Genomic DNA, 19,988 nt, shown 5'->3' with positions numbered 1-19,988 from the left:
TAAGAAGGCGGAAGCACCATAGTGTGCACTTCACAACCTAGGGGTGGAAAAGCCCTGAGGTCACCTGTCACACTAACGAGGAGTGGGATGGGGAACGACAAAAACAAAAGCCAGACACCCTCAAAAAGGCGTTTTCCCACGCTGGCGTTCCCAGGATCCCTCTCCGAAGCCACCTACCAAGCCTGAATTTTCTAACCCAGACCTCAACCCGAAGAGGTTCCAGATCCGCTCTGTGCCACGTGCTACTACCAGGGCGTCACCCAGACAGAGAAAAGAGGTGCCCCCCCCCCCCCGTCGATCCGCCCAAGGTATCGTGGGAATTGTAGTTTTTTCCCCCTGCCCTGAGAAAGTGAGTTTACACTTTTGCCCTGCAAGTATCTTCTCTTTGCTTAATTCAATAAGATAAAATACGTACCATAATTATTTTTCACCGGAGATATTTTTCGAAAGAAAGCATGAGGAAAAAGGAACAGAACTCAACTTAAAGTTTCTAGGCGGAGAAAACAAAGGGTTAATAGTTGCTACGCATGCGCTCGGAGGACTCGCGGGTTGGGCGGAAGGACAGCTCCCAGGAGCTGTGTTTTCCCCGGAAGTGCCTCCTCATCTCTGGAGTCCGCGCGGACGCGGCTTCCTTACCTCATTTGTCCTCGCCCCTCCCCGTTCCTCTACGTGTTTCGGTTCCTGGTTGGTGCTTCCTGGTCGCAGCCGCGGCAGTGAGTATGTGTGTGACGGACCCCGAGCGGTCCGCGACCGGGGACCCCTGCCCCCCCTCCGCCCGGCCCGCGGGGCTGTGGAACTAACGTGTGCCCGTGTCTGGCCGTCGTCTCCCCGTCCTTCGTGGCGCCGCGCCGCGCAGCTCATGGCCTCTCGGCTCCGCGCTGCCCCACGCGGCTCAGCCGTCTAGCCGGGCTGTCGCGGCTCCCCGACCTGACGACCCCCGGGCTTGGGCAAGGCTGGGCGGCGATGGCCTCGACGGGCACTTCTTTTCTGTCCGCTTTAGCCCGCCGCTTCCCGTGGTCCCCCTGTCCTGGGGAAGCGGGTCAGTCCGCAAACGTGGAGGCCTCTTGGGCCGAGGGGGAGCCTGGCGCTCAAGCGTGCGTCCCGTCCGGGGCCACCGCGGGAGTGGACCACAGAGAACCTGGGAACTGTGCCCCGTTCCCTCTATAAAACCAGCCGACGCAGAGTGACTTTCCTAAGATAACCTTCTCCCCCCCCCCACACCCCGAACAGCAGACCCTTGTAGTCAACTTTAGGCAAGCGCTGCCTTTACAGTGGGAAAAGTGTGGTGGGGAGTTGGCAGGCCCGGTTCCAGCCGTCACCGATTACCTAGCTGCTGACGCCCAAAATGCCTTTAGGCCAGAGTTTACCGTGATTTCAGAACGAAGGAAAATTTCAGAGCCTTTTGAGCCCATTTTCTCTGAACCTGTTTTTTCCAAGTATAAAACCATCCTTAAAATGTAATGACTGGGCTTCTAGCTCTTGACTTCGTTTTGAACATTTGAACCTTAATTTGAACCGTGTATATTTAAGACAGTGTTAACGTTTTGGGGACAGTTTAGTATTGTCGTTCAAGGCAATCAGAGGGTTGGGAATGAACTGAGGAAAAACTGGAAGTGAAAATTGTATGATAGCTACAAGGTTAACAGTGCATGGGAAAAGGACAGCAGCTAATAGGGAAAGGCATTGTTTCCAGATAGGGTCCCAACAGTCGTTGGAAGTTAACCTAAGTAAATTTAGCACACTTTTCTTCTACGGAGACATGGATGTTCTTTGATGTGACATATTTGAATTCTTTCCTTCATTTGTTTGGAAGTGGTAGTAACATTTGAAAAATGGGTCGAAATTTTAATTCTTGTAGTTGATTTTGTTCCTATTGTCATTGTCAGTAGCACACTAAGATTCTTCTAAGTCATAAACCTAAGCTGAGAATAAACTATGTATTAATCAGTTTGTCCATTGATAACTGGATTTAAAAATCCAGCTGTAGAGCAGGTACCGAGCATCAAGTAGAGCACTGGCTTAGCATGCCCATGACCCTGGATACAATCCCCAGCACCACAAAGTGAATAAAACAAAATTCTGGATTTAAATCTACCTGAGATGACCTATGACATCCAGAAGGAAGGCTAAGCTAGAAATACTTTGGAAGGAAATTAAGAGCAAACTGTTCAGAATGACCACTAAATAAACTTCTAAGGAGAAATATTGGCTTTAACGTCTTAGTAAATTCTGAAAACTGAACCGTTGTCTAACTTAAAGAAATTCAGTGACTGAATCTACCCCCCCCCCTTTTTTTTTTTTACTACAGTGAGTAGTTTAATGTCATTTCTTTAGATAAGCTTCATTCCCACTTTCGATATTTTAGATTTTAAAATATGATCAGTCTTCTGTAGTCAGTGTTTTGATAAAGGCTTTTGTTTATTTTTTGGGGATGGGGTGCAGAGGGGTTGAGACAGGATCTCTTGTAGCCCAAGCTGACTTGGAATTTACTAAGTAGCCAAGACTTGCCTTGAACTCTTGATCTTTCTCCTTCATCTCCCAAATGCTAGGATTACCTTGGTGTTCCTGTGCACCACCACACAGGGCTTTGATAAGTATTTTGAGTGCCAGTTTAGGAGGTTCTTAGATAGTAAATTTGTAAGTTTAAATGTCTACTTCTCCTAATTAAAAATGTCTTGTTTCAAGTTTTATTCTCGTGGGAAGTAAATGGATCTGTCAGAGAAATTTAGGTATCAAAACCAGTGCACATATAACAATATTTATTTGAATTTACTTATTTTAAAGTTTGTATTTTAAAAATCTTAGTGATGCTTGGCTTAGAATTAGGAACATGTCAATCATCCTAGCTGTGTTCTTAACTAATTGGCCAACCTTGGGTAGGTCTCATTATGTCCTAGGATCTATTTCTTCATAAGAATATAAAGGGGACTATGTGAAATAATCCAACAGGTACCTTCTAGATTTAAATGTTTGTCATAAACATGTCATGTTACCTAGTTAAGTATGCTTAGGAATCACAGTGAATAAAAGCTAAAAACGCTTCTGAGTCCACGGGTGTGTGTGTATACATATGCATATATACATTGCACTCATCTCTGAGTATATTTTTAAAAAATTAAGTGGGTTAATTATAATTAAAGTTGTAACAAACCAAAACAGTATGAGGCAAACCTTCACCCTGGCATACATGAGCTACATAAATAGAAGAGAGCATGTATTCCAGAACACAATTTTCAAGTACAGAATGTACAAAATCCTCTTAACAGCCATAGGGGCTAAATTGTTAAATTCATTTTTCTACGTTTCATGGGAAGAGATAAGTCCGTTTATATTATGGCTCTGTAGTTTATTTTTGGCGTACATTCACAGGTGTGCCTATGGCTCCATTCTTAATCCCTTTCCTTTGGGACGGCTCCAAGAGTACTACAAATTTGTAACTCTGTAATTTAGCTCTTTAATTTTTTTCTGTGCTGCCCTGGAATTAGGTTTTATCTTAAGTCCACACTGGATCCTCAGGATGGATCCACTGAGGATTTTGAAGGAAGCATAATTCCTTTGACTTCTTTTAGAATTAATTTACCTATTAAATAAAAAAGGAAAGAATTCATCTTTCATTTGAATTCCTCTGAGGCTAACATTTCAATATAAACCGATAAATGGCATAAGCATTATTATTCAGACAGCCACATTCAACTTGTGTGACAATAACAGCATAGCAACCTAAAAGACAGTACAAGGAGGGAACAGTATACTGTATCCTTTAAAAAAAAAAAAAAAGGTATTAATTCCGTTTTGTTCTCTTTTGGCTTTTCTAAACAGGGTCTCACAGCTCAAACTGACCTTTGACTTTGCTTTGTAGCTGAGAATGACCTTGAATTCTGTATCTTCTTGCTTTCATTAAGTGCTGGAATTACAACCAAAATGAGTCCTTTATTTCTGGAAAACAACATCTAAACTAGCTTGAATGTAGTGCGTTTTTGCCTCTTAGATTCTTGGGGTCTGCTGGTTCTCTTAGCAAAGAAGATGTAACACCTTGATGTTCTGGCAGAAATTCAAACCTATGAAAACAATCGCTCTCTTAATTGCTTCTGTGAAGCTAAAGGTGGAAGGAAGAATAAGCTGGCAGGTGTTACTTTCTTTTAGGGTGCTCCTGGTTCTTAGACAAGTGTGGTTGACTTTCTCCAGAACTGTTCTTTTGATCAGCATTCCATTGATAGATAATTGAAACATCTACTGTGTAGATTTTTTCCCCCCCAGGCAGGGTTTCTCTGTGTAATAGTCCTGACTGTCCTGGAACTCAATTTGTAGAGCAGGCTGGCCTCAAACTCACAGAGATCTGCCTGCCTCTGCCTCCCAAGTGGTGGGATTAAAGGTGTGTACCACCACCATCCATTTTACTGTGTCGATTGTTGGTGAATGCTTTGGAGTAATTAAAGACAACTGAGAAATTATCCTGTCACAATTTCTATGTTCTTGGCATGTGTTAGACTTTTTTTGAGCCTAAAGAACAAGGGTTTAATGATAGAATTCATGTTTTTAAACATTTATAAACATCTCCAAATACTAGAAAGGTGAATGTTTTATAAAGTACTATGGAAGCCTCTGAAATAAGGCACTTAAGGCACTTAATTCCTTCTGATGGGAAGTACTGTTAAAGCTGAGTTGAAAGATGCACAGGATTTTATATATGTAGGACAGAAAATTTTTTTAGACATTTAGTCCCAAAGCTATGATTTTTTTGTCTTTATTTTAGGTATTTAGGAAATTTGTGTTTCAAATGCATTTTTACAACCAATACAGGAATAAATATATTATCAAAGTTTTTTTTAATGCATTCTTCTGGGTAAAGATCTAAAGTCCATAGGATTGATATTATTAGTAATAATAGTACTTTCAATATTGGGGATCAAACCCAGGGTTATTTCACATACCAAGTTTGCAATTTACTGCTGAGCTACACTCCCATCTGATTCTTATTTGAAAATAAATACACTCATAGTAAATGTGAAAAGGGCTTCGTGTTGTGAATTTTAGTAATACTTGTAGTAATATTCTTGAGAAGGTATACCTGAAAAGAAATGATACTGAATGAAAGGAGAGAGAGTGAAGGTGAGTGGCTCCTCTGTTACTGCCATACCTATTGTTCTCTTCATAGCATGATAAATACACTTCTCTTTTTTTCTTTTAAAAAAGTTGCAAGGTAGCACACGTCTTTAATCCCAGCACTCAGGAGACAGAGGCAAGCGGATCTCTTGAGTTTGAGGCCAACCTGGTCTGCAGAGTGAGTTCCAGGACAGCCAGGGCTACACAGAGAAACCCTGTCTCAAAAAAAAAAAAAAAAAAAAAGTTAATAGAGCTGGGCAACTTGGCACACTTTAATTCCAGCACTCAGATGGTTGAGATAGGAGGATCACTTTAAGTTCAAGGTTAGCCTCATTTCTGTATAACAAGACACTGTTAAAAAAAAAAAAGAAAGAAAAGAAAAAGAGAAGAATGAAAAAGTTATTCCAAGGTGAATGGAATAGGGAGAGATACTTTCTAGAAGTCATAACATTTTAGAGAACAAATGTTCACTGTTGAGCAGTAGATCTCAAACTTTTCTTTTCCAGTATCCTTTAGGATATTTGCATTGATATAGCTCAGTTCATTGATAGTAATTCTTATTTGAGAGGTCTGAGTATCATTCTAGTACAGCGTTTCTCAACCTGTGGGTTGTGACTCCTTTGGGGGTAGAAAGACCCTTTTACAGGGGTCACATCAGATACCCTGCATATCAGATATTTACAGTTATGAAGGAGCAACAAAGTAATGTAATGGTTGAGGGTTGTCACAACATGAAGAACTGTATTAAAGGTTGCAGCATTAGGAAGGTTGACAACCACTGTTCTAGAGGGTGACAACAAGATTTGTAAATTCATGGAAAAGTGGTATTCTTAGGGAAAAAATTTGATATATTGGGAAAAAGTGGTGGTCTTGAAAGTCAGCTCTGGGGTGATAGGTACTGACTAAACAAGATCTTAGCTTCTAAAATACATTCTGGTATGACTTTCTCTCTTACAGCATTAAGGCGACTGACTTTCCATAATGTTTGGTGGCTATGAGACTGTAGAAGCATATGAAGATGATCTGTATCGTGAAGATTCGTCTAGTGAACTGAGTGTTGATAGTGAGGTGGAATTTCAGCTCTACAGCCAAGTTCATTATGCCCAGAATGTCCATAATGCCAACAAGGAAGAAGGGTATGAGGAAAAGAACTGTGAGAATTCTGAAACAGCCCGTGTTCAACCAAACCAGAAGAACTTAATCGTTCTTTCAGATAGTGAAGTCATCCAGCTGTCAGATACGTCAGAGGTCATCACATTATCTGATGAAGATAGTATTTATAGATGTAAAAGAAAAAATACTAAAGTCCAAGTACAGGAAAAGAGCCAAACTCCTGCTTCTCCTCATTCTAATAAATTGGCTAAGAAACGCAAGAGGGATAATGAGAAGCCTGAACCTGAAGAGAGATCAAGTGTGATCCGAGAGGTCACGATCATCGAGGTTAGTTCAAATGAGGAGGAAGAAAGTACCATTTCAGAGAATGAAAATGTGGAAAGCTGGATGCTACTGGGATGTGAGGAAGATGATAAAGACCATGACATCCTTCTCAACCTTGTGGGATGTGAAAACCCTGGTGCTGAAGGTTAGTATTGTATTGGCTATTTTGAAAAGTATTACCATCTTTATTAAAGGAGCACTGCTTTTCCTAGCTATAGGACCAATAGGGTCTGATCCATTTCATTTCTTACTTCTTGGTCTTGTTTCTCATGATATTCTCTTACCAGAGGCTACTCTAGTGGTGCTTTGTCTGAACATGATAAAGAATATATTAGAGTATCAAGGAAACTGCTTCAACTGTAAGCACATTCATAGCATTTCTTCATGTTTGGCTCGAATCATTCTGGACTGAAATCTTAGCTCTTTTCTCTGTTGAAATAGGCGAGTACTCCATCTGCTTGGCTTTGTGCTCTTATTTGGCCAACTCTGTTGGAACTGCCTCTTATGTGGTTTGCTTATCCAGGAGTTAGCCAGATAATAAGCTCCTGGAATGCCTAGTACTGGGATTAGTATTTCAGGAACTCCAGATCCAGTAAGACAGGAAGTAGAACAGTAGATTGTAGGAGAAAATGCAAATTTCAAGCACTACATTCTTTTTTTTTTTTTTTTTTTTTGGTTTTTCGAGACAGGGTTTCTCTGTGTAGCTTTGCGCCTTTCCTGGAACTCGCTTTGGAGACCAGGCTGGCCTCGAACTCACAGAGATCCGCCTGGCTCTGCCTCCCGAGTGCTGGGATTAAAGGCGTGCGCCACCACTGCCCGGCTAAGCACTACATTCTTGAAGGTGAAAGTTTTGGTGTTAAGTTTTGCTCCCTCTGCCGCATATAGTCATCTGATATCGGTGGGTATAAGTTCCCTTCATTTCCCTCCCTTTGTGTCTGTGGCCAGTCTCCTAGAGTCGATTCCTAAATGATCTTCTTTTAATCTGCCCTGCATATTAGTATTCTTGAGACGTCCTGTGACTCAGGGTACTTGGCTGGTGTTTCAAGACCTTTAGCTCCTCCCTACTGTTTTCTGAAAAGATGATGACATTCAATATAGATCATGCTTGGATCCCCAAGAAGTGGCAAACTTTTTTTCCTTTTTTAAGGAATCAGGTAGGCAATATATAGGCTTCCAAGCTATAAAATTTCTTAACTATTCAACCTTTTGTTGGAAAGTTGACTTGTATAGTACTTAAAGAAATAGGGGCTGAGGATGTAGCTCATTTGTTAGAGTGCACGTCTAACGTGTCAGGGCCTGGGTTTGATCTCCAACACCATATAAATCAGTTGTGATGTACACCTGTAGTTCCAGTACTTGGGAGGTAGAAGCAGGAAGGCCAGGAAGGAGTTCAAGGTCAACCATGGTTATATAGCCAGTTTGGGGCTAGCCTCAAATATATGATGAGACCCTGTCTTTAAAAAAAAAAAAAAGGAGCCGGGTGGTGGCGCGGCGGCGGCGGCGGCGGCGGCGGCGGCGGCGCACGCCTTTAATCCCAGCACTCGGGAGGCAGAGCCAGGCGGATCTCTGTGAATTCGAGGCCAGCCTGGACTACCAAGTGAGTTCCAGGAAAGGCACAAAGCTACACAGAGAAACCCTGTCTCGAAAAAACAAAAAAAAAAAAAAAAATGTGGGGATGGCTGTTTCCGTAGGATCTTACTTAGAAGACAGGTGGCCAGTAGTTTGATGAGCCTCAGAATTTGACAGCAAGAATGATAAAAAGAAGGGATAGTAGTTAAACAACAGAATCAAGTGAAGTTCTGTCTGAATAAGAGAGAAATAATAATGTTTTTAGGCAGAAGGGAAGAAACTTTTAGAGACTAAACCTGTTTGCTGGATCAGGGAGGTTTTGTAAGATGAGATTGGCTGTTATATGTTATTAAAAGTTAACTGCTAAATCTTTTAATATTTATAGATGTAGAGAAGAAAGATATACACTCATGGATTGAAGGAGGAGGGAACAGTATAAGCTTGTATATGATTTTCTTGGGAAAGTACAAATGAATTGGGAAGAGAAATGGAAACAATGAGTGCTGTGGGGATACTGTCTGGTAGTAGGTCTTGATATTTGGAAGATGTGGGGATACTGTCTGGTAGTAGGTCTTGATATTTGGAAGATGTGGGGATACTCTCTGGTAGTAGGTCTTGATATTCGGATGCTGTGGGGATACTGTCTGGTAGTAGGTCTTGATATTTGGATGCTGTGGGGATACTGTCTGGTAGTAGGTCTTGATATTTTTATGCTGTGGGGATACTGTCTGGTAGTAGGTCTTGATATTTGGAAGATGTGGGGATACTCTCTGGTACTAGGTCTTGATATTTGGAAGATGTGGGGATACTCTCTGGTAGTAGGTCTTGATATTTGGATGCTGTGGGGATACTCTCTGGTAGTAGGTCTTGATATTTGGATGCTGTGAGGATACTCTCTGGTAGTAGGTCTTGATATTTGGATGCTGTGAGGATACTCTCTGGTAATAGGTCTTGATATTTGGAAGATGTCATCCCTTTAAAGCAGTTGATGGATCCCACTATGACTATATATTTTTAGTATCTGGTAATTGAGAAAATATGTATTAGTAAAAAGCTGCTAATATTCTCTTACAAGACTTTGTGTTTCACTAATCACAACACTGTACATTGGTTAATACACATACGTGGGAGGTAGTCTTTATATACTACTGTGTGACTCGGTACCCAAGACCTAATTATTTGTGTAACACTCTAGGAGTTGGCACTCAGAGACTGGAATTCATTAAATTAACATATCAGTTAAGAATAAAAAGATTGTTTAGAAGTAGTGTTCAGTCAAAATTAAAATAATATGAACTTACTGGGCATGCCTTTAATCCCAGCACTCAGGAGGCAAAGGCAGGTGAATCTCTGTGAGTTCGAGACTAGCTAGTCTACAAAGTGAGTTCCAGGACAGGCTCCAAACCTGCACAGAGAAATCCTGTCTCAAAAAAACCAAACAAACAGAAAAAAAACCAAAAAACAACACAACAACAACAAAATGAACTTGTGAACTCACTTTGAAGGCTTCCATTTTTTTTTTTTTTTTTTTTTGGGGTGGTGATATTTGGTAGTCTAAAGTGACAGAAACCCAATGATCCTCTCCGTAACTAGTTTCTTGGTGTCAGGTTCCTTTGTATTTCTTGCTGAGTGTTTCCATTTGGTGCCTTAATGTTGTTTTAGATTTAACATACTAAAGAGAAAGTTTATTTTTATTTTGTAACAGTCTCTGCAGGTTTAAGGATCTGCAGAGATGGTGAAGCTAATGGCAGCGTATGATAATTTGTGACAACATAAAGTAGGCACTGACTTTATGAAAGAGACTGGGACAGGGTGGCCCTGAGAAAGAGGAGAAGTTGCTAATGATACCGACCTGAAGAGGAAATAGCTTAATGGTAGATGGTGGACATGATGTAGCACTGGAGTGGGAGGATAGTGTAGGGGCAGGGCTGCCTTTCTCGTTTTGGATGATGGGGGAACCCAGGTGGAGAGAAGGTGTCTGTAAAAGGGGATTAATAAAGACAGGTTGTGGTTTAAAAAGGTATAAGAGAGGAGCATGTTTATTTATTTGTACATTTTTGTTATTAAAAATTACATTTTTAGTTTTTTATTTGTGTGTATGCACATGCATGCGTGTGTGTGCATAAGTTTGGGCATGCGAATGCCATGGCATACTTGTGGAGGCCAGAGGACAACTTACAAGAGTTAGTTCTCTCCTTCCATCTTGGGGTCCTGGGACTCTTACCACAGTCTTCAGAGTGATTATCCACTGAGCTGCTTCACCAGCCATCATTCACTAAAACTGTGTAAGTGGCCAGGCAGCGGTGGTGGCGCACGCCTTTAATCCCAGCACTCGGGAGGCAGAGGCAGGCGGATCTCTCTGTGAGTTTGAGGCCAGCCTATCTACAGAGCGAGATCCAGGACAGGTGCCAAAACTACACAGAGAAACCCTGTCTCGAAAAACCAAACAACAACAACAACAAAAACTGTGTAAGTGCTGGGGCACAGAAAGGAAAGTCGTGCTAATAGAACTGTAGAGTCTGAGAACCCCGAGGAAAAAAGGAATGATTAAAATACAGATTGGCTTGGAAATGCACTTATTTTAAACTAGAGAGACAAATTGTTTTATTTAAGAGACAAATATAATAAACTGAGTAATTTTGTTGAAGTCTCAGCCATTGGAGTTAAGTCTCTCAACATTCTAACAATAGATGTTGAAATTTTGTGTTTTATAAACAAATAGACCTAGTGAATTTATACTAGTATGTAAGTGTAGAAGACTATATAAATGCATATATTTTGTATTTTCCCTCTAGATATAATATCACAGAGGATTCATAGTTGCCATAGATTTTTAGCAATCTCAATACACATTTCTTTTTCTTTAATTAAGAACTTGTACATTTTTGTCCAAGGGAAGGCTTTTATAAAGTGTTCTCTTTGGCGTGTTCCAGTTACCAGCATCACTATTCGTAAACTTTGGGGCTGCTGTTAAATAAAATTAGGGACACGTAACACAAGCTTTGTGATGTCATGATACCTGATCTGAGAACTGAGAGGGCCGCTGAGTGACTGGGAGGCAGGAAACATGCAACACAGATAAGCTGGACAAAGGGATGATTCTTACAAGCCAATAGAGCAGGATTCTGTAAGATATTGCCAAGAATGGCAATGTTAAGAATGGCATGTAGTTTGAAATTGAATACAATGGTTATTCCTGGAATTTTCCATTTAATATTTTTTTAGATTGTAGTTGACCATGTGTAACACACTATGGAGACCAAACCATGGACATAGGAAGGCTACTGTGTTAGAAAAGCATGTCTGCTATTGGGAGAGAAGATGTACGAAAAGAAATAAGTATGTTTTCATTGGTGTAGTGAATGTCAAGCATTGTTTGCATAAGACAACTAAATAATAGAAACAATAAGTGCTTCAAGGTTATTTTTCCTAGATAGAAAAAGGACATTTAACTGTAGGAATAATGGTTAATTCTTCCTTGTAGATTTTTCTTATGGATAGAATGTTGTAATGGATTCCAGTGTCCTGTAAACCAGCTTTAACAATGATTCATAGTTTCCATAGATCTTAGAACTTCAAACTGATCTTTTCTTATCTATAACTCCATGCTTCTGCCATTATTTTGAAGCAGAACATAGATGTCATTTCATTCATATATACAATATGTTTCACTCTGTAAAACTTTCTGAAAGGTAAAAATTATTTAAAAAAAATAATCATTATCACACCCAAACAACTTGCCAATAACTGTTTATTATCAAATACTCAGTCAAATTTCATAGACTATTTCCAAAGTTTTTTTTCCTTAGAGTTAATTTTAATCATATCTGATACATATGTTGCAATTTGTTGTTGATTTAAGTGTCTTTTAATTTATAGGTTAGCCTTTATCTTCTCGGCTTTCTCTTTTAATTCTTTGTAATGTAGTTACACTAATTAGATTGCTTTCCCTCTAGAATTTCCTATCTGTATTTTGTTTTATTTAGTATATCTTATTGTCTTTCCTATTTCCTGTGACTTGTTATCCCTTTACTTACCTTATTACCTTGATACATAGGTTCATCTGTTTCATTTTGCTTTTGATATGTTTATTTTATATATTATAAAAGTATGTCTTTTAGGTTATACTATAATTACATTATTTCTCCCCTCCCTTTCCTCTCCTCAAACCCTCCCATTGTTATCTACCACTTGCTCTCTTTCAAATTCATGCCTTCTTTTTCCTTAATTGCTGTTATATGTATATGTATGTGTGTATTGGTATCCCTAAATATATAAATACAGCCTGCTTAGTCCATATAATGTTACTTGTACGTATGATTTCAGGGTGACCATTGGACAACCAAGTGGTGTACTCTTCCCTGTAGAAGACTATTTCTCCCACTCTTAGCATTCCTTAGTTGCCTGTAGTTGTTTGTTAAGGTTGAGGCTTCATTGTCACCCCCCATACACACACACATACACACTTAATCACGTCTGTTGTTTTCCTTGTTTAGGCAGTCTTGTTGGTGAAACTTGATGAGTGAGTGTAGCTTCTGACATTCCTAGGAGGCAATCTCACAGTAAATTCCCTAATCCTCTGGCTCTTACACTCTTTCTACCTCCCCTTCCAAAGATCCGGAAGCTCTAGGTGCAGGAGTTAATGTTGTAGATGTATCCATTGGGACTGGGTTCCATAACTCTGCATTTTCATTGTTGTGGTTTTCTGTAATGGTCTCTATTGCAAAGAGATGTTTCCTTGATGAGGAGTAAGAACTACATTTATTTCTTGGTATAAGGAAAAATATTTAAAGTGTAGTTAGGGATTGTGCTGGTTAAGATTAACTTTTTAAAATTTAACTTTGTCTTATAATTATATAAATATTTTTTAGTTTCCAAATTAAAAGCCTATTCAGATAAGCATATCTTTTAAGTCTCCATCCTGTTCCTGCTCTTGCCCTTATGAATACAGGTTAAGAAAAAAAATGCTTTGTCTTTATGTTAAAGTAAAAACAATAATTAGGACACACAAGACACTCTACTACCTTTTTTCTTTAAAAGTATATACTAGAACTGAATTTCTATCGCCGTGTAAAGATGTTTCTCATCTATAGGACTATAAACTATTTTTGTATCTCTTGTGCTACACAATGCTAATAATTAGACACACAGTGTTTTCTGAGTATAGGTAAAGAATAACTTCAAATAGTCAATGAATATTAGTAAACTTGTTACACTATTAAAATGAATTTTAAATAATGAATAATAGTGTAATTACAACTGAAGAAGCATGCTTTAGTCCCATTCTTGCTGTTAATGCCTCTTTCTCATTTCATAATTTTGAAGGCCACTGATTTAACAAAAATTAAATAGGTTCAGGATTTAGGAAACAACCTTTGAAGAATGAAGAATAAATATGGCATTCTTAAGTTTGAAGCCATATTAGTTTCTGGTTTGTGACTGTGATGGTCTAGAAGTTCTGTGTTAATTCTTAGCATGTCCAGTTTGGCTCATGTAGTGGATACAGAAGGAAATCTTGAGTGGGCTTAAGTGTATTTCTGCCTTTGCTGTTAGTGTTTTTTCTTTTCATAGTTATTTGAAGTTGAAATGAAGTCATTGCTCAGTTAATGTGAAATTGTGGATTTTAAAACTGAGGTCCATTTATGACTTTGGAAACGTAGGGCAATAAGTATTTTGACTATTTCTGTGTCAGATTTCACTTCCCTCCAAACTGTCCTCCTAAGGTTAGGTGAGGTGTAATTTCAGAAGGTGAACTCATGCAGAGCCCTTGCTGAGTTCCTGGACTTTCTAGGCTCTCAACCAAGGCTTGGAACTGAAAAGAGTTGTGTGGAATGGGTACCTCTTTAAATTTCAGTTTTTCTTTTGCCTTTTTATTTATTCCTTGATCATTTCATACATGTGTCCAATGTACCTTGATCATGTCCATCAGCAGCCTTACTGCCCTGCTACATAGCTCCCAAGCGTTCCTCTCCCACCTTCATATCCTCCTTGGTTTAGTTTTCCAGACACTTCAATTATTTGATTTGATTTGGGCCTTTACATACACAGTTTTCTTCTTGGATTAGTCTCTGCCTTGTCTGACTGATATCTTCACCCTCCAGCTCTCAGTTTAAAGTTTACTGAATGAAGTAATGGTTATAGTTTTCATTACTAGATGTCAGAGTCTACAGTTGACTAGCTATGACTTGAGGTAACTTAAAAAAAACCAAACCCAAGTTTTCTTTTGTTTGTTTTGTTTTTTGTTTTTTATCTCTAGTATGATACTTTCTTTTCTTTAAATACATTTTATTTAATTTGGTGGCATTTTATAATCTACTAGCTTATGAGACAGTCTTCAATCTTTTTTTTTTTTTTTGGTTTTTTCGAGACAGGGTTTCTCTGTGTAGCTTTGCACCTTTCCTGGAACTCACTTGGTAGCCCAGGCTGGCCTCGAACTCACAGAGATCTGCCTGGCTCTGCCTCCCGAGTGCTGGGATTAAAGGCGTGCGCCACCACCGCCCGGCTTCAATCTTAAACAAACAAACAAACAAACAAAAAACCAAAAACCACTCTGCAAGCCATTTATTAAGGTATTAGGATTCAAGAGCTGTCATGTAGTCCCTGCTTTTAGAAGCCTTAAAATGCTTGATAATATAGAAAACTCACTGATGTTGTATTAAAATACATTCCTACAAGTACAGGAGCTGTCTCAGCACCACACATAGTCATACTAGATGAATATAATATGCTTTATTTCAAAAGCTTTCCAGGCGCTGTAGAGATGGCTTGGGAGTTTAGAGCACTTGTTGCTCTTGCCCAAGTTCTGTCCTCAGAATTTCCATGTCAGTTTATAACCATTTGTAGCTCAAGTTCCAAGGAATTCAGAGCCCTCACCTTACTTCTGTGGGCACCAGGCATGCATATGATGCACACACACACACACACACACACACACACACACACACGAAGGCAAAATACTCATACACATTAACTAAATCTAAAAACATTAAAAATAAAAAACTCATTAAAGCAGTTGCAGTGCAAGCATGAGGACATAATTTTGTTCCCCAGCACCTGAGTAAAGGCCTGCCATGATTGCGTGTACTTGTAATTCCAGCACTGGGGAGGCAAAGACAGGCAGATCCCTGGGGCTTGCTGGCTAGACAGCTTATCATAATTGACAAACACCAGATCCCCACAAGAGACCCTGTCTCAAAAAACCAGGACAGACAGTTCCTGAAGAACAGCACCTAAGGTTGATCTGGCCTTCATGCATGTGCGCACACTCACTTGCATAGCACTCATGTGCACCTGCACATTAACACTCAGGGAGGGGAGGGAGAGCGGTGCGTGCAAGTGAGCAAGCTCGCTAGCTGGGTGTGGGGGCTCATACCTATACCAGTATATGAAGGCTACGGCAGGATCTCAAGTTTAAGACCAGATTGGGCCACATACTGAAACCTTGTCTCATAAAACAGTGCATATGGTGGGTATGGTGGCGCACACCTTTAATCCCAGCACTCAGGAGACAGAAGCAGGAGGATTACTGTAAATTCAATCTATATAGTAAGTTCTAGGCCAGCCATGGCCCATAGAGAGACCCTGCCTCAAAAGAAACAATAAATCAACAAAACAAAATGAAAAAGCAAGCAAAAACCTTTACTTTGTAGGCAAAGTACAAGACTCAGTTGAAAAGTTCAAGTAAGATACAAGAAAGAAACATGTATATATGGTACTATTAATGTTTATATATGGCTAGATATGATGGAATATTTTAATAGCATGTCTTTTCACATAGCTATCCCAGTTGAAATGAGAACAAACTTTTATATTCTGAATATGTTCAGAATGCTGTGGAAGATTTCTTAGTCATGATTTTTCTTTGTTTCTGCCTGTTTCTTGTTTCTATTTCTCCCATGTCTTTGGATATTTTATTTGGTTTTCTAGAGACAGATTAGTTGGAGTATGTACTATAAATTCAGTTGAATCTGGTTCTATAAGTTGTTAAAGAACATGACCAGCTACTTAAGGAATATCTTATACAGGTCTTTAAGATTTTAATTATTATTTATTTTGTATGTATGGGTGTTTTGCCTGCATGTATGTCTGGGCACCATGCGTGTGCCTGGTGCTTTCAGAGCCCAGAGCAGAGCAAGGCATCAGGTCTTGGAACTGGAGTTCTAGAGGGTGGTAAACCACCGTGTGAGTGCTGGGAAACGAACTTGAGTCCTTTTAACCAATTAGCCATCTCTCCAGCCCCTTTATGCAGAGCTTTTGAAAATAGAACATTTAGAAAATGTAATTTTGGCTTTTTATAGGTTGTCATCTTTTTTAATAGTTTGAGCATAGGAAAGGAACAAGATTCTTTAGTTTGGAATCATTAATAAATCAAGCTTTACTTTCAGTAGTTCTTAAGATCTTTAGGGTAGGATTTTCCTCCTTTTTTTCATTCATCTACTTAATTTCAGTAATTAAAGTTCTTATGACTTCCTAGGCCTAATTGATTATAAAAATGAGTTGCCATTTGACACACTTTTATGGATGTATAGTTTAATAGCTGTCTTATAATTAAAAAGTAGCCACATGCTAGAGCTCCAGTGACCAAGAGCATCTAGGACTCTCTCCCTAGTGTGTTCAGCGTTTGTAAGCCTGAACTACACAATTCCTAAAGCTGCTTTGAGCTGTGTCTCTAGTTGTACATGTCACCTCCTCTTAACTGTTGTAAGGGAATCTTTTTTTATTTAATTTCTAATTAGCATAATGGCTTGAACTGTGTTATTCAGTTGTCATAAGAAGAGAAGAAATAAAAATGTTTAGATTCAACTTCATTTGTGAATGGGGTGAAGTTTAAAAGCCTCTTATGGGTATTGTTCAGCAGACTACAAATCTTATTGGAAACCCACAAAATCCGAGGCAGCTTTGGGTTGGATTTTAATAACATTTTGGAATGTTGATATTGTGTGTCACTAATTTTACTGTGATTTCGTTGTAGACCAGAAACTTTGGCATGCATTCTTCCAAAGTTAGTCTATGACTCTCAGTCTAAATTCATTTATTGTTACTTTAAAAAAAATGTATTGTTAAGTACTGAGGAAGAGAATTAAATTTTGCTTTTGAAAAACATTTAGTAACTGGCCATGATTTTCATAGATGTACTAAATTCAATAGAAACTGCTCAGTGGAAAACTCCCTTGGTATATTTATTGAACTGGTGACTTAGTGCAGTTGCCATTTTAAAATGTTACTCTATCTATAGGTTTCCTTATTGCTTTGGAATGGAGAAGCATAAAATTAAGTGGGCAACATTTTCATTCTTGTCAGAGGAACTTAAGTCCTGATGTGTTTAGATGCCATGTTTACATGTAATTTTCACATAGCTTCTTGCTATAAAAATAATCTGTTTTATATAAAGATCATTTGTAAAAGGTTATTAAGTATAAACTGATAGGCAGGATATTTTTGGTCAGAATATAAATTCTGTATGAATGATAAATGTTTAGATTATGAAACCTTTCTCAAAAGAAATACTGAACATTTGATCCTTTTTTTCCATGAACATAAAGGCTATTCAGATAGTTCCTTTATCTATAGATTTTATTTTTAAGACTTTGCTAAATTTATGTTCAATTTCAAGTAATTTATTACTTTCTTAAATACTCCCATTGTGGTTAGTAATGAAGCATTGATGGAAGTTTCTCATTCTAAAAAATGTCCTTTGTTTCATTGCTTATCTTTCTTTGATTATGTAGTGAAGGTATTGCGGTTAAGAGTTTGCCATTTTCAGTTACTTGCCTGATTGTTGTTTCTTCTGCTCAGAGTAAGAGATAGCCATTTTAGTTGAGCATTCATCATGTATAAGGCCACATTTTCTTTTACATTTGAACGGAGTACATAAAGGCATACCTTCGATTTGCTTTTTCATTTAAGTCTTGATCCAGTTACATTATCTCTGGTGTCTTTGGTGTAATTCTAGAGATACAATTTACTTTGTAGTACCCATTTGGATTCAAGGAATGGATGAAAGAAATTATTTTAAGTGACTCTTACTATGCTAAAAGTGTAATTTTAATTTCTGTGACAAATTCTTAACCTTAGAATTCAGCTTTTGTCCATTTTGAAAGTTAGTTTACTGTTTTTATTCCTGTCTTTTGCAAACATACTTTAAAGGAAGACAGCAAACTGTGTGATGGTGGAATAGTTTGTGCCATCCTTTCCTTTAAGCTAGTCACATGCCCCCAGGTGAGAGAGTAGCATTTAAGAAGCCCAGGGGCTGTTATTTATCAGGAAAGGGTTTTTATTGTCAAGTCCCTTGAAGTGAGAAGGGTCACATTTGCTTTTGATTTTAACTGTATAACACTTGTAACAGAATTATCCACTGTAGAAAGTCCTACCTCTAGAGAACTTTTCAACACTCTCCATATTTGTAGTTAATGGCCTATAAATGAGTTTGCTGAAGTCATACAGGTACTTTAAAAAAATCAGGTGAGGAATTCAGGATTATGGCAGATGCATTTAGCTGAAGGAAGGTGGTTTTTGAAGAGTTGTGGAACTCCGCTAACCCTGGAAGTTAGTTCTTACACTGCACTAGCTGTTTGTATGTGTTCAATTGTCTGCTTTAAGCATAATGAATTTTTGTCAGTGATTTTTAGAAATAATACTACATTATACGTTTAAGGAGAATTTTCATTTTCAGTAAAATTTCTTTGTTACAATAAGAACTTGAATGATTGCTTCAGTTCCGTATAGGCAAGTATTTTGATCATTCTGCTGTCTACTCTGCTCATTTGGTTTGCTTTAGATGCGACATAGATTTTGTGGTGAATACATATAACTTAAATATTGTTGTGTTTTAGTATTGCCTAATAATCATTTAAACTTGATATCATGGGTATCAACTATTTGAAGAAGTTCACAATATCTAGTTTAAATGTTTCTGAATCTTTAAGTTCTTGGTAAAAATCTACCAGGTAGTAGCTTGTGAAATTTTTGGGTTAATATCATGAATTTTTTTTGGTTATATTTGTGATTAAAATTTTCTGTTTGAAATGTTTACATTTGGAAAATCATCATGATTGTTAGGTTTAGCAAAAGAAATGTAATGGTCAAACCACAAATCATCTAATTTTCAAATGGTATTGGTTAAACTGATTCTGTAATATGGTTCTGTGTGAGCAGAGGAGCTGTGCTTTGCTGTGGGATCGTGCCGACACTTAGGTAGCAAGGGCAGCAGAGAGTCTTTATTTTATTAGGTGTTTTTATTCCTTTGATTACTTAAACCTAGAAGATCATAGGTTTGAGTACAAGCTTCTGAAGGAATATTAAGCAATGAGAATCCTCTCTCTTCCTTTACATGTATCACACGCATGTGTGTATTTTAGCTAGAAAGGGAAAGCTTAATCTTCTTTTGAATCTTGGTAGTTATTCTTATAAAAAACCAATAAAGTTTGTTTAGGAATCTCAAAAAGATCTCCAGTAGGGTGGGTACCTGCAGCCTCAGCAGTCTCTGCAGATCCCTGCCTATTGTGCTTGCTCATTTAAATTTCCCATGGCTTTGGCTTGCAGACTTGGTTTTCTGCAAGAGTGCCCATGCTTATTTGGTCATATATTCTGAGTGACTTTTCTACTTTTTCTTTCTTCCTATTTTGTTGATTGCTAAGAGGACAGAGAATTTTTTTTGTTTTTAAATCCCAAACTTGTTTCTTCGTTACGATTTCTTTCTTCCTTAGCCCATCCTTTTCTGTGTTTTGCTTTGCAGATTGGGAAGAATTATTGTGTGGTACTTAGATCCATGGGGACTAGCAAAGAACTCATTTTGTTCATGGTTTTGTTTTCTTAATAACAATAGCAATTTAATTCCTGAACTATTGAGAAGCTTAAAATACATGTTAGCTTTATGCATG

The 19,988-nt window shown here is 38.4% G+C and overlaps 1 protein-coding gene across 2 annotated transcripts in view; it reads left to right on the top strand.

Moving 5' to 3' along the window:
• The first annotated feature begins 581 nt into the window (after window positions 1-581).
• Window positions 582-19,988, top strand: part of Zcchc7 (zinc finger CCHC-type containing 7) — a 192,357-nt gene continuing 172,950 nt past the window's right edge. Inside the window, exons 1-2 of one of the 2 annotated variants that reach the window (XM_052718355.1) lie at window positions 582-713; window positions 6,061-6,685. In XM_052718355.1, coding sequence (XP_052574315.1) covers window positions 6,085-6,685 — 601 coding nt within the window. In that variant the 5' untranslated portion in view covers window positions 582-713; window positions 6,061-6,084. Of the gene's footprint in view, window positions 718-6,060; window positions 6,686-19,988 lie in introns of both variants that reach the window. The other variant, XM_052718356.1, reaches the window with a different exon arrangement.

This window comes from Peromyscus californicus, unplaced genomic scaffold, assembly GCF_007827085.1.
Source record: "Peromyscus californicus insignis strain IS unplaced genomic scaffold, ASM782708v3 Scaffold_5__1_contigs__length_169319896, whole genome shotgun sequence".
Taxonomy (NCBI): Eukaryota; Metazoa; Chordata; class Mammalia; order Rodentia; family Cricetidae; genus Peromyscus; species Peromyscus californicus.
The sequence above is the reverse complement of the archived record's forward strand: the minus strand, read 5'-3'. Positions and strand labels throughout refer to the sequence as shown.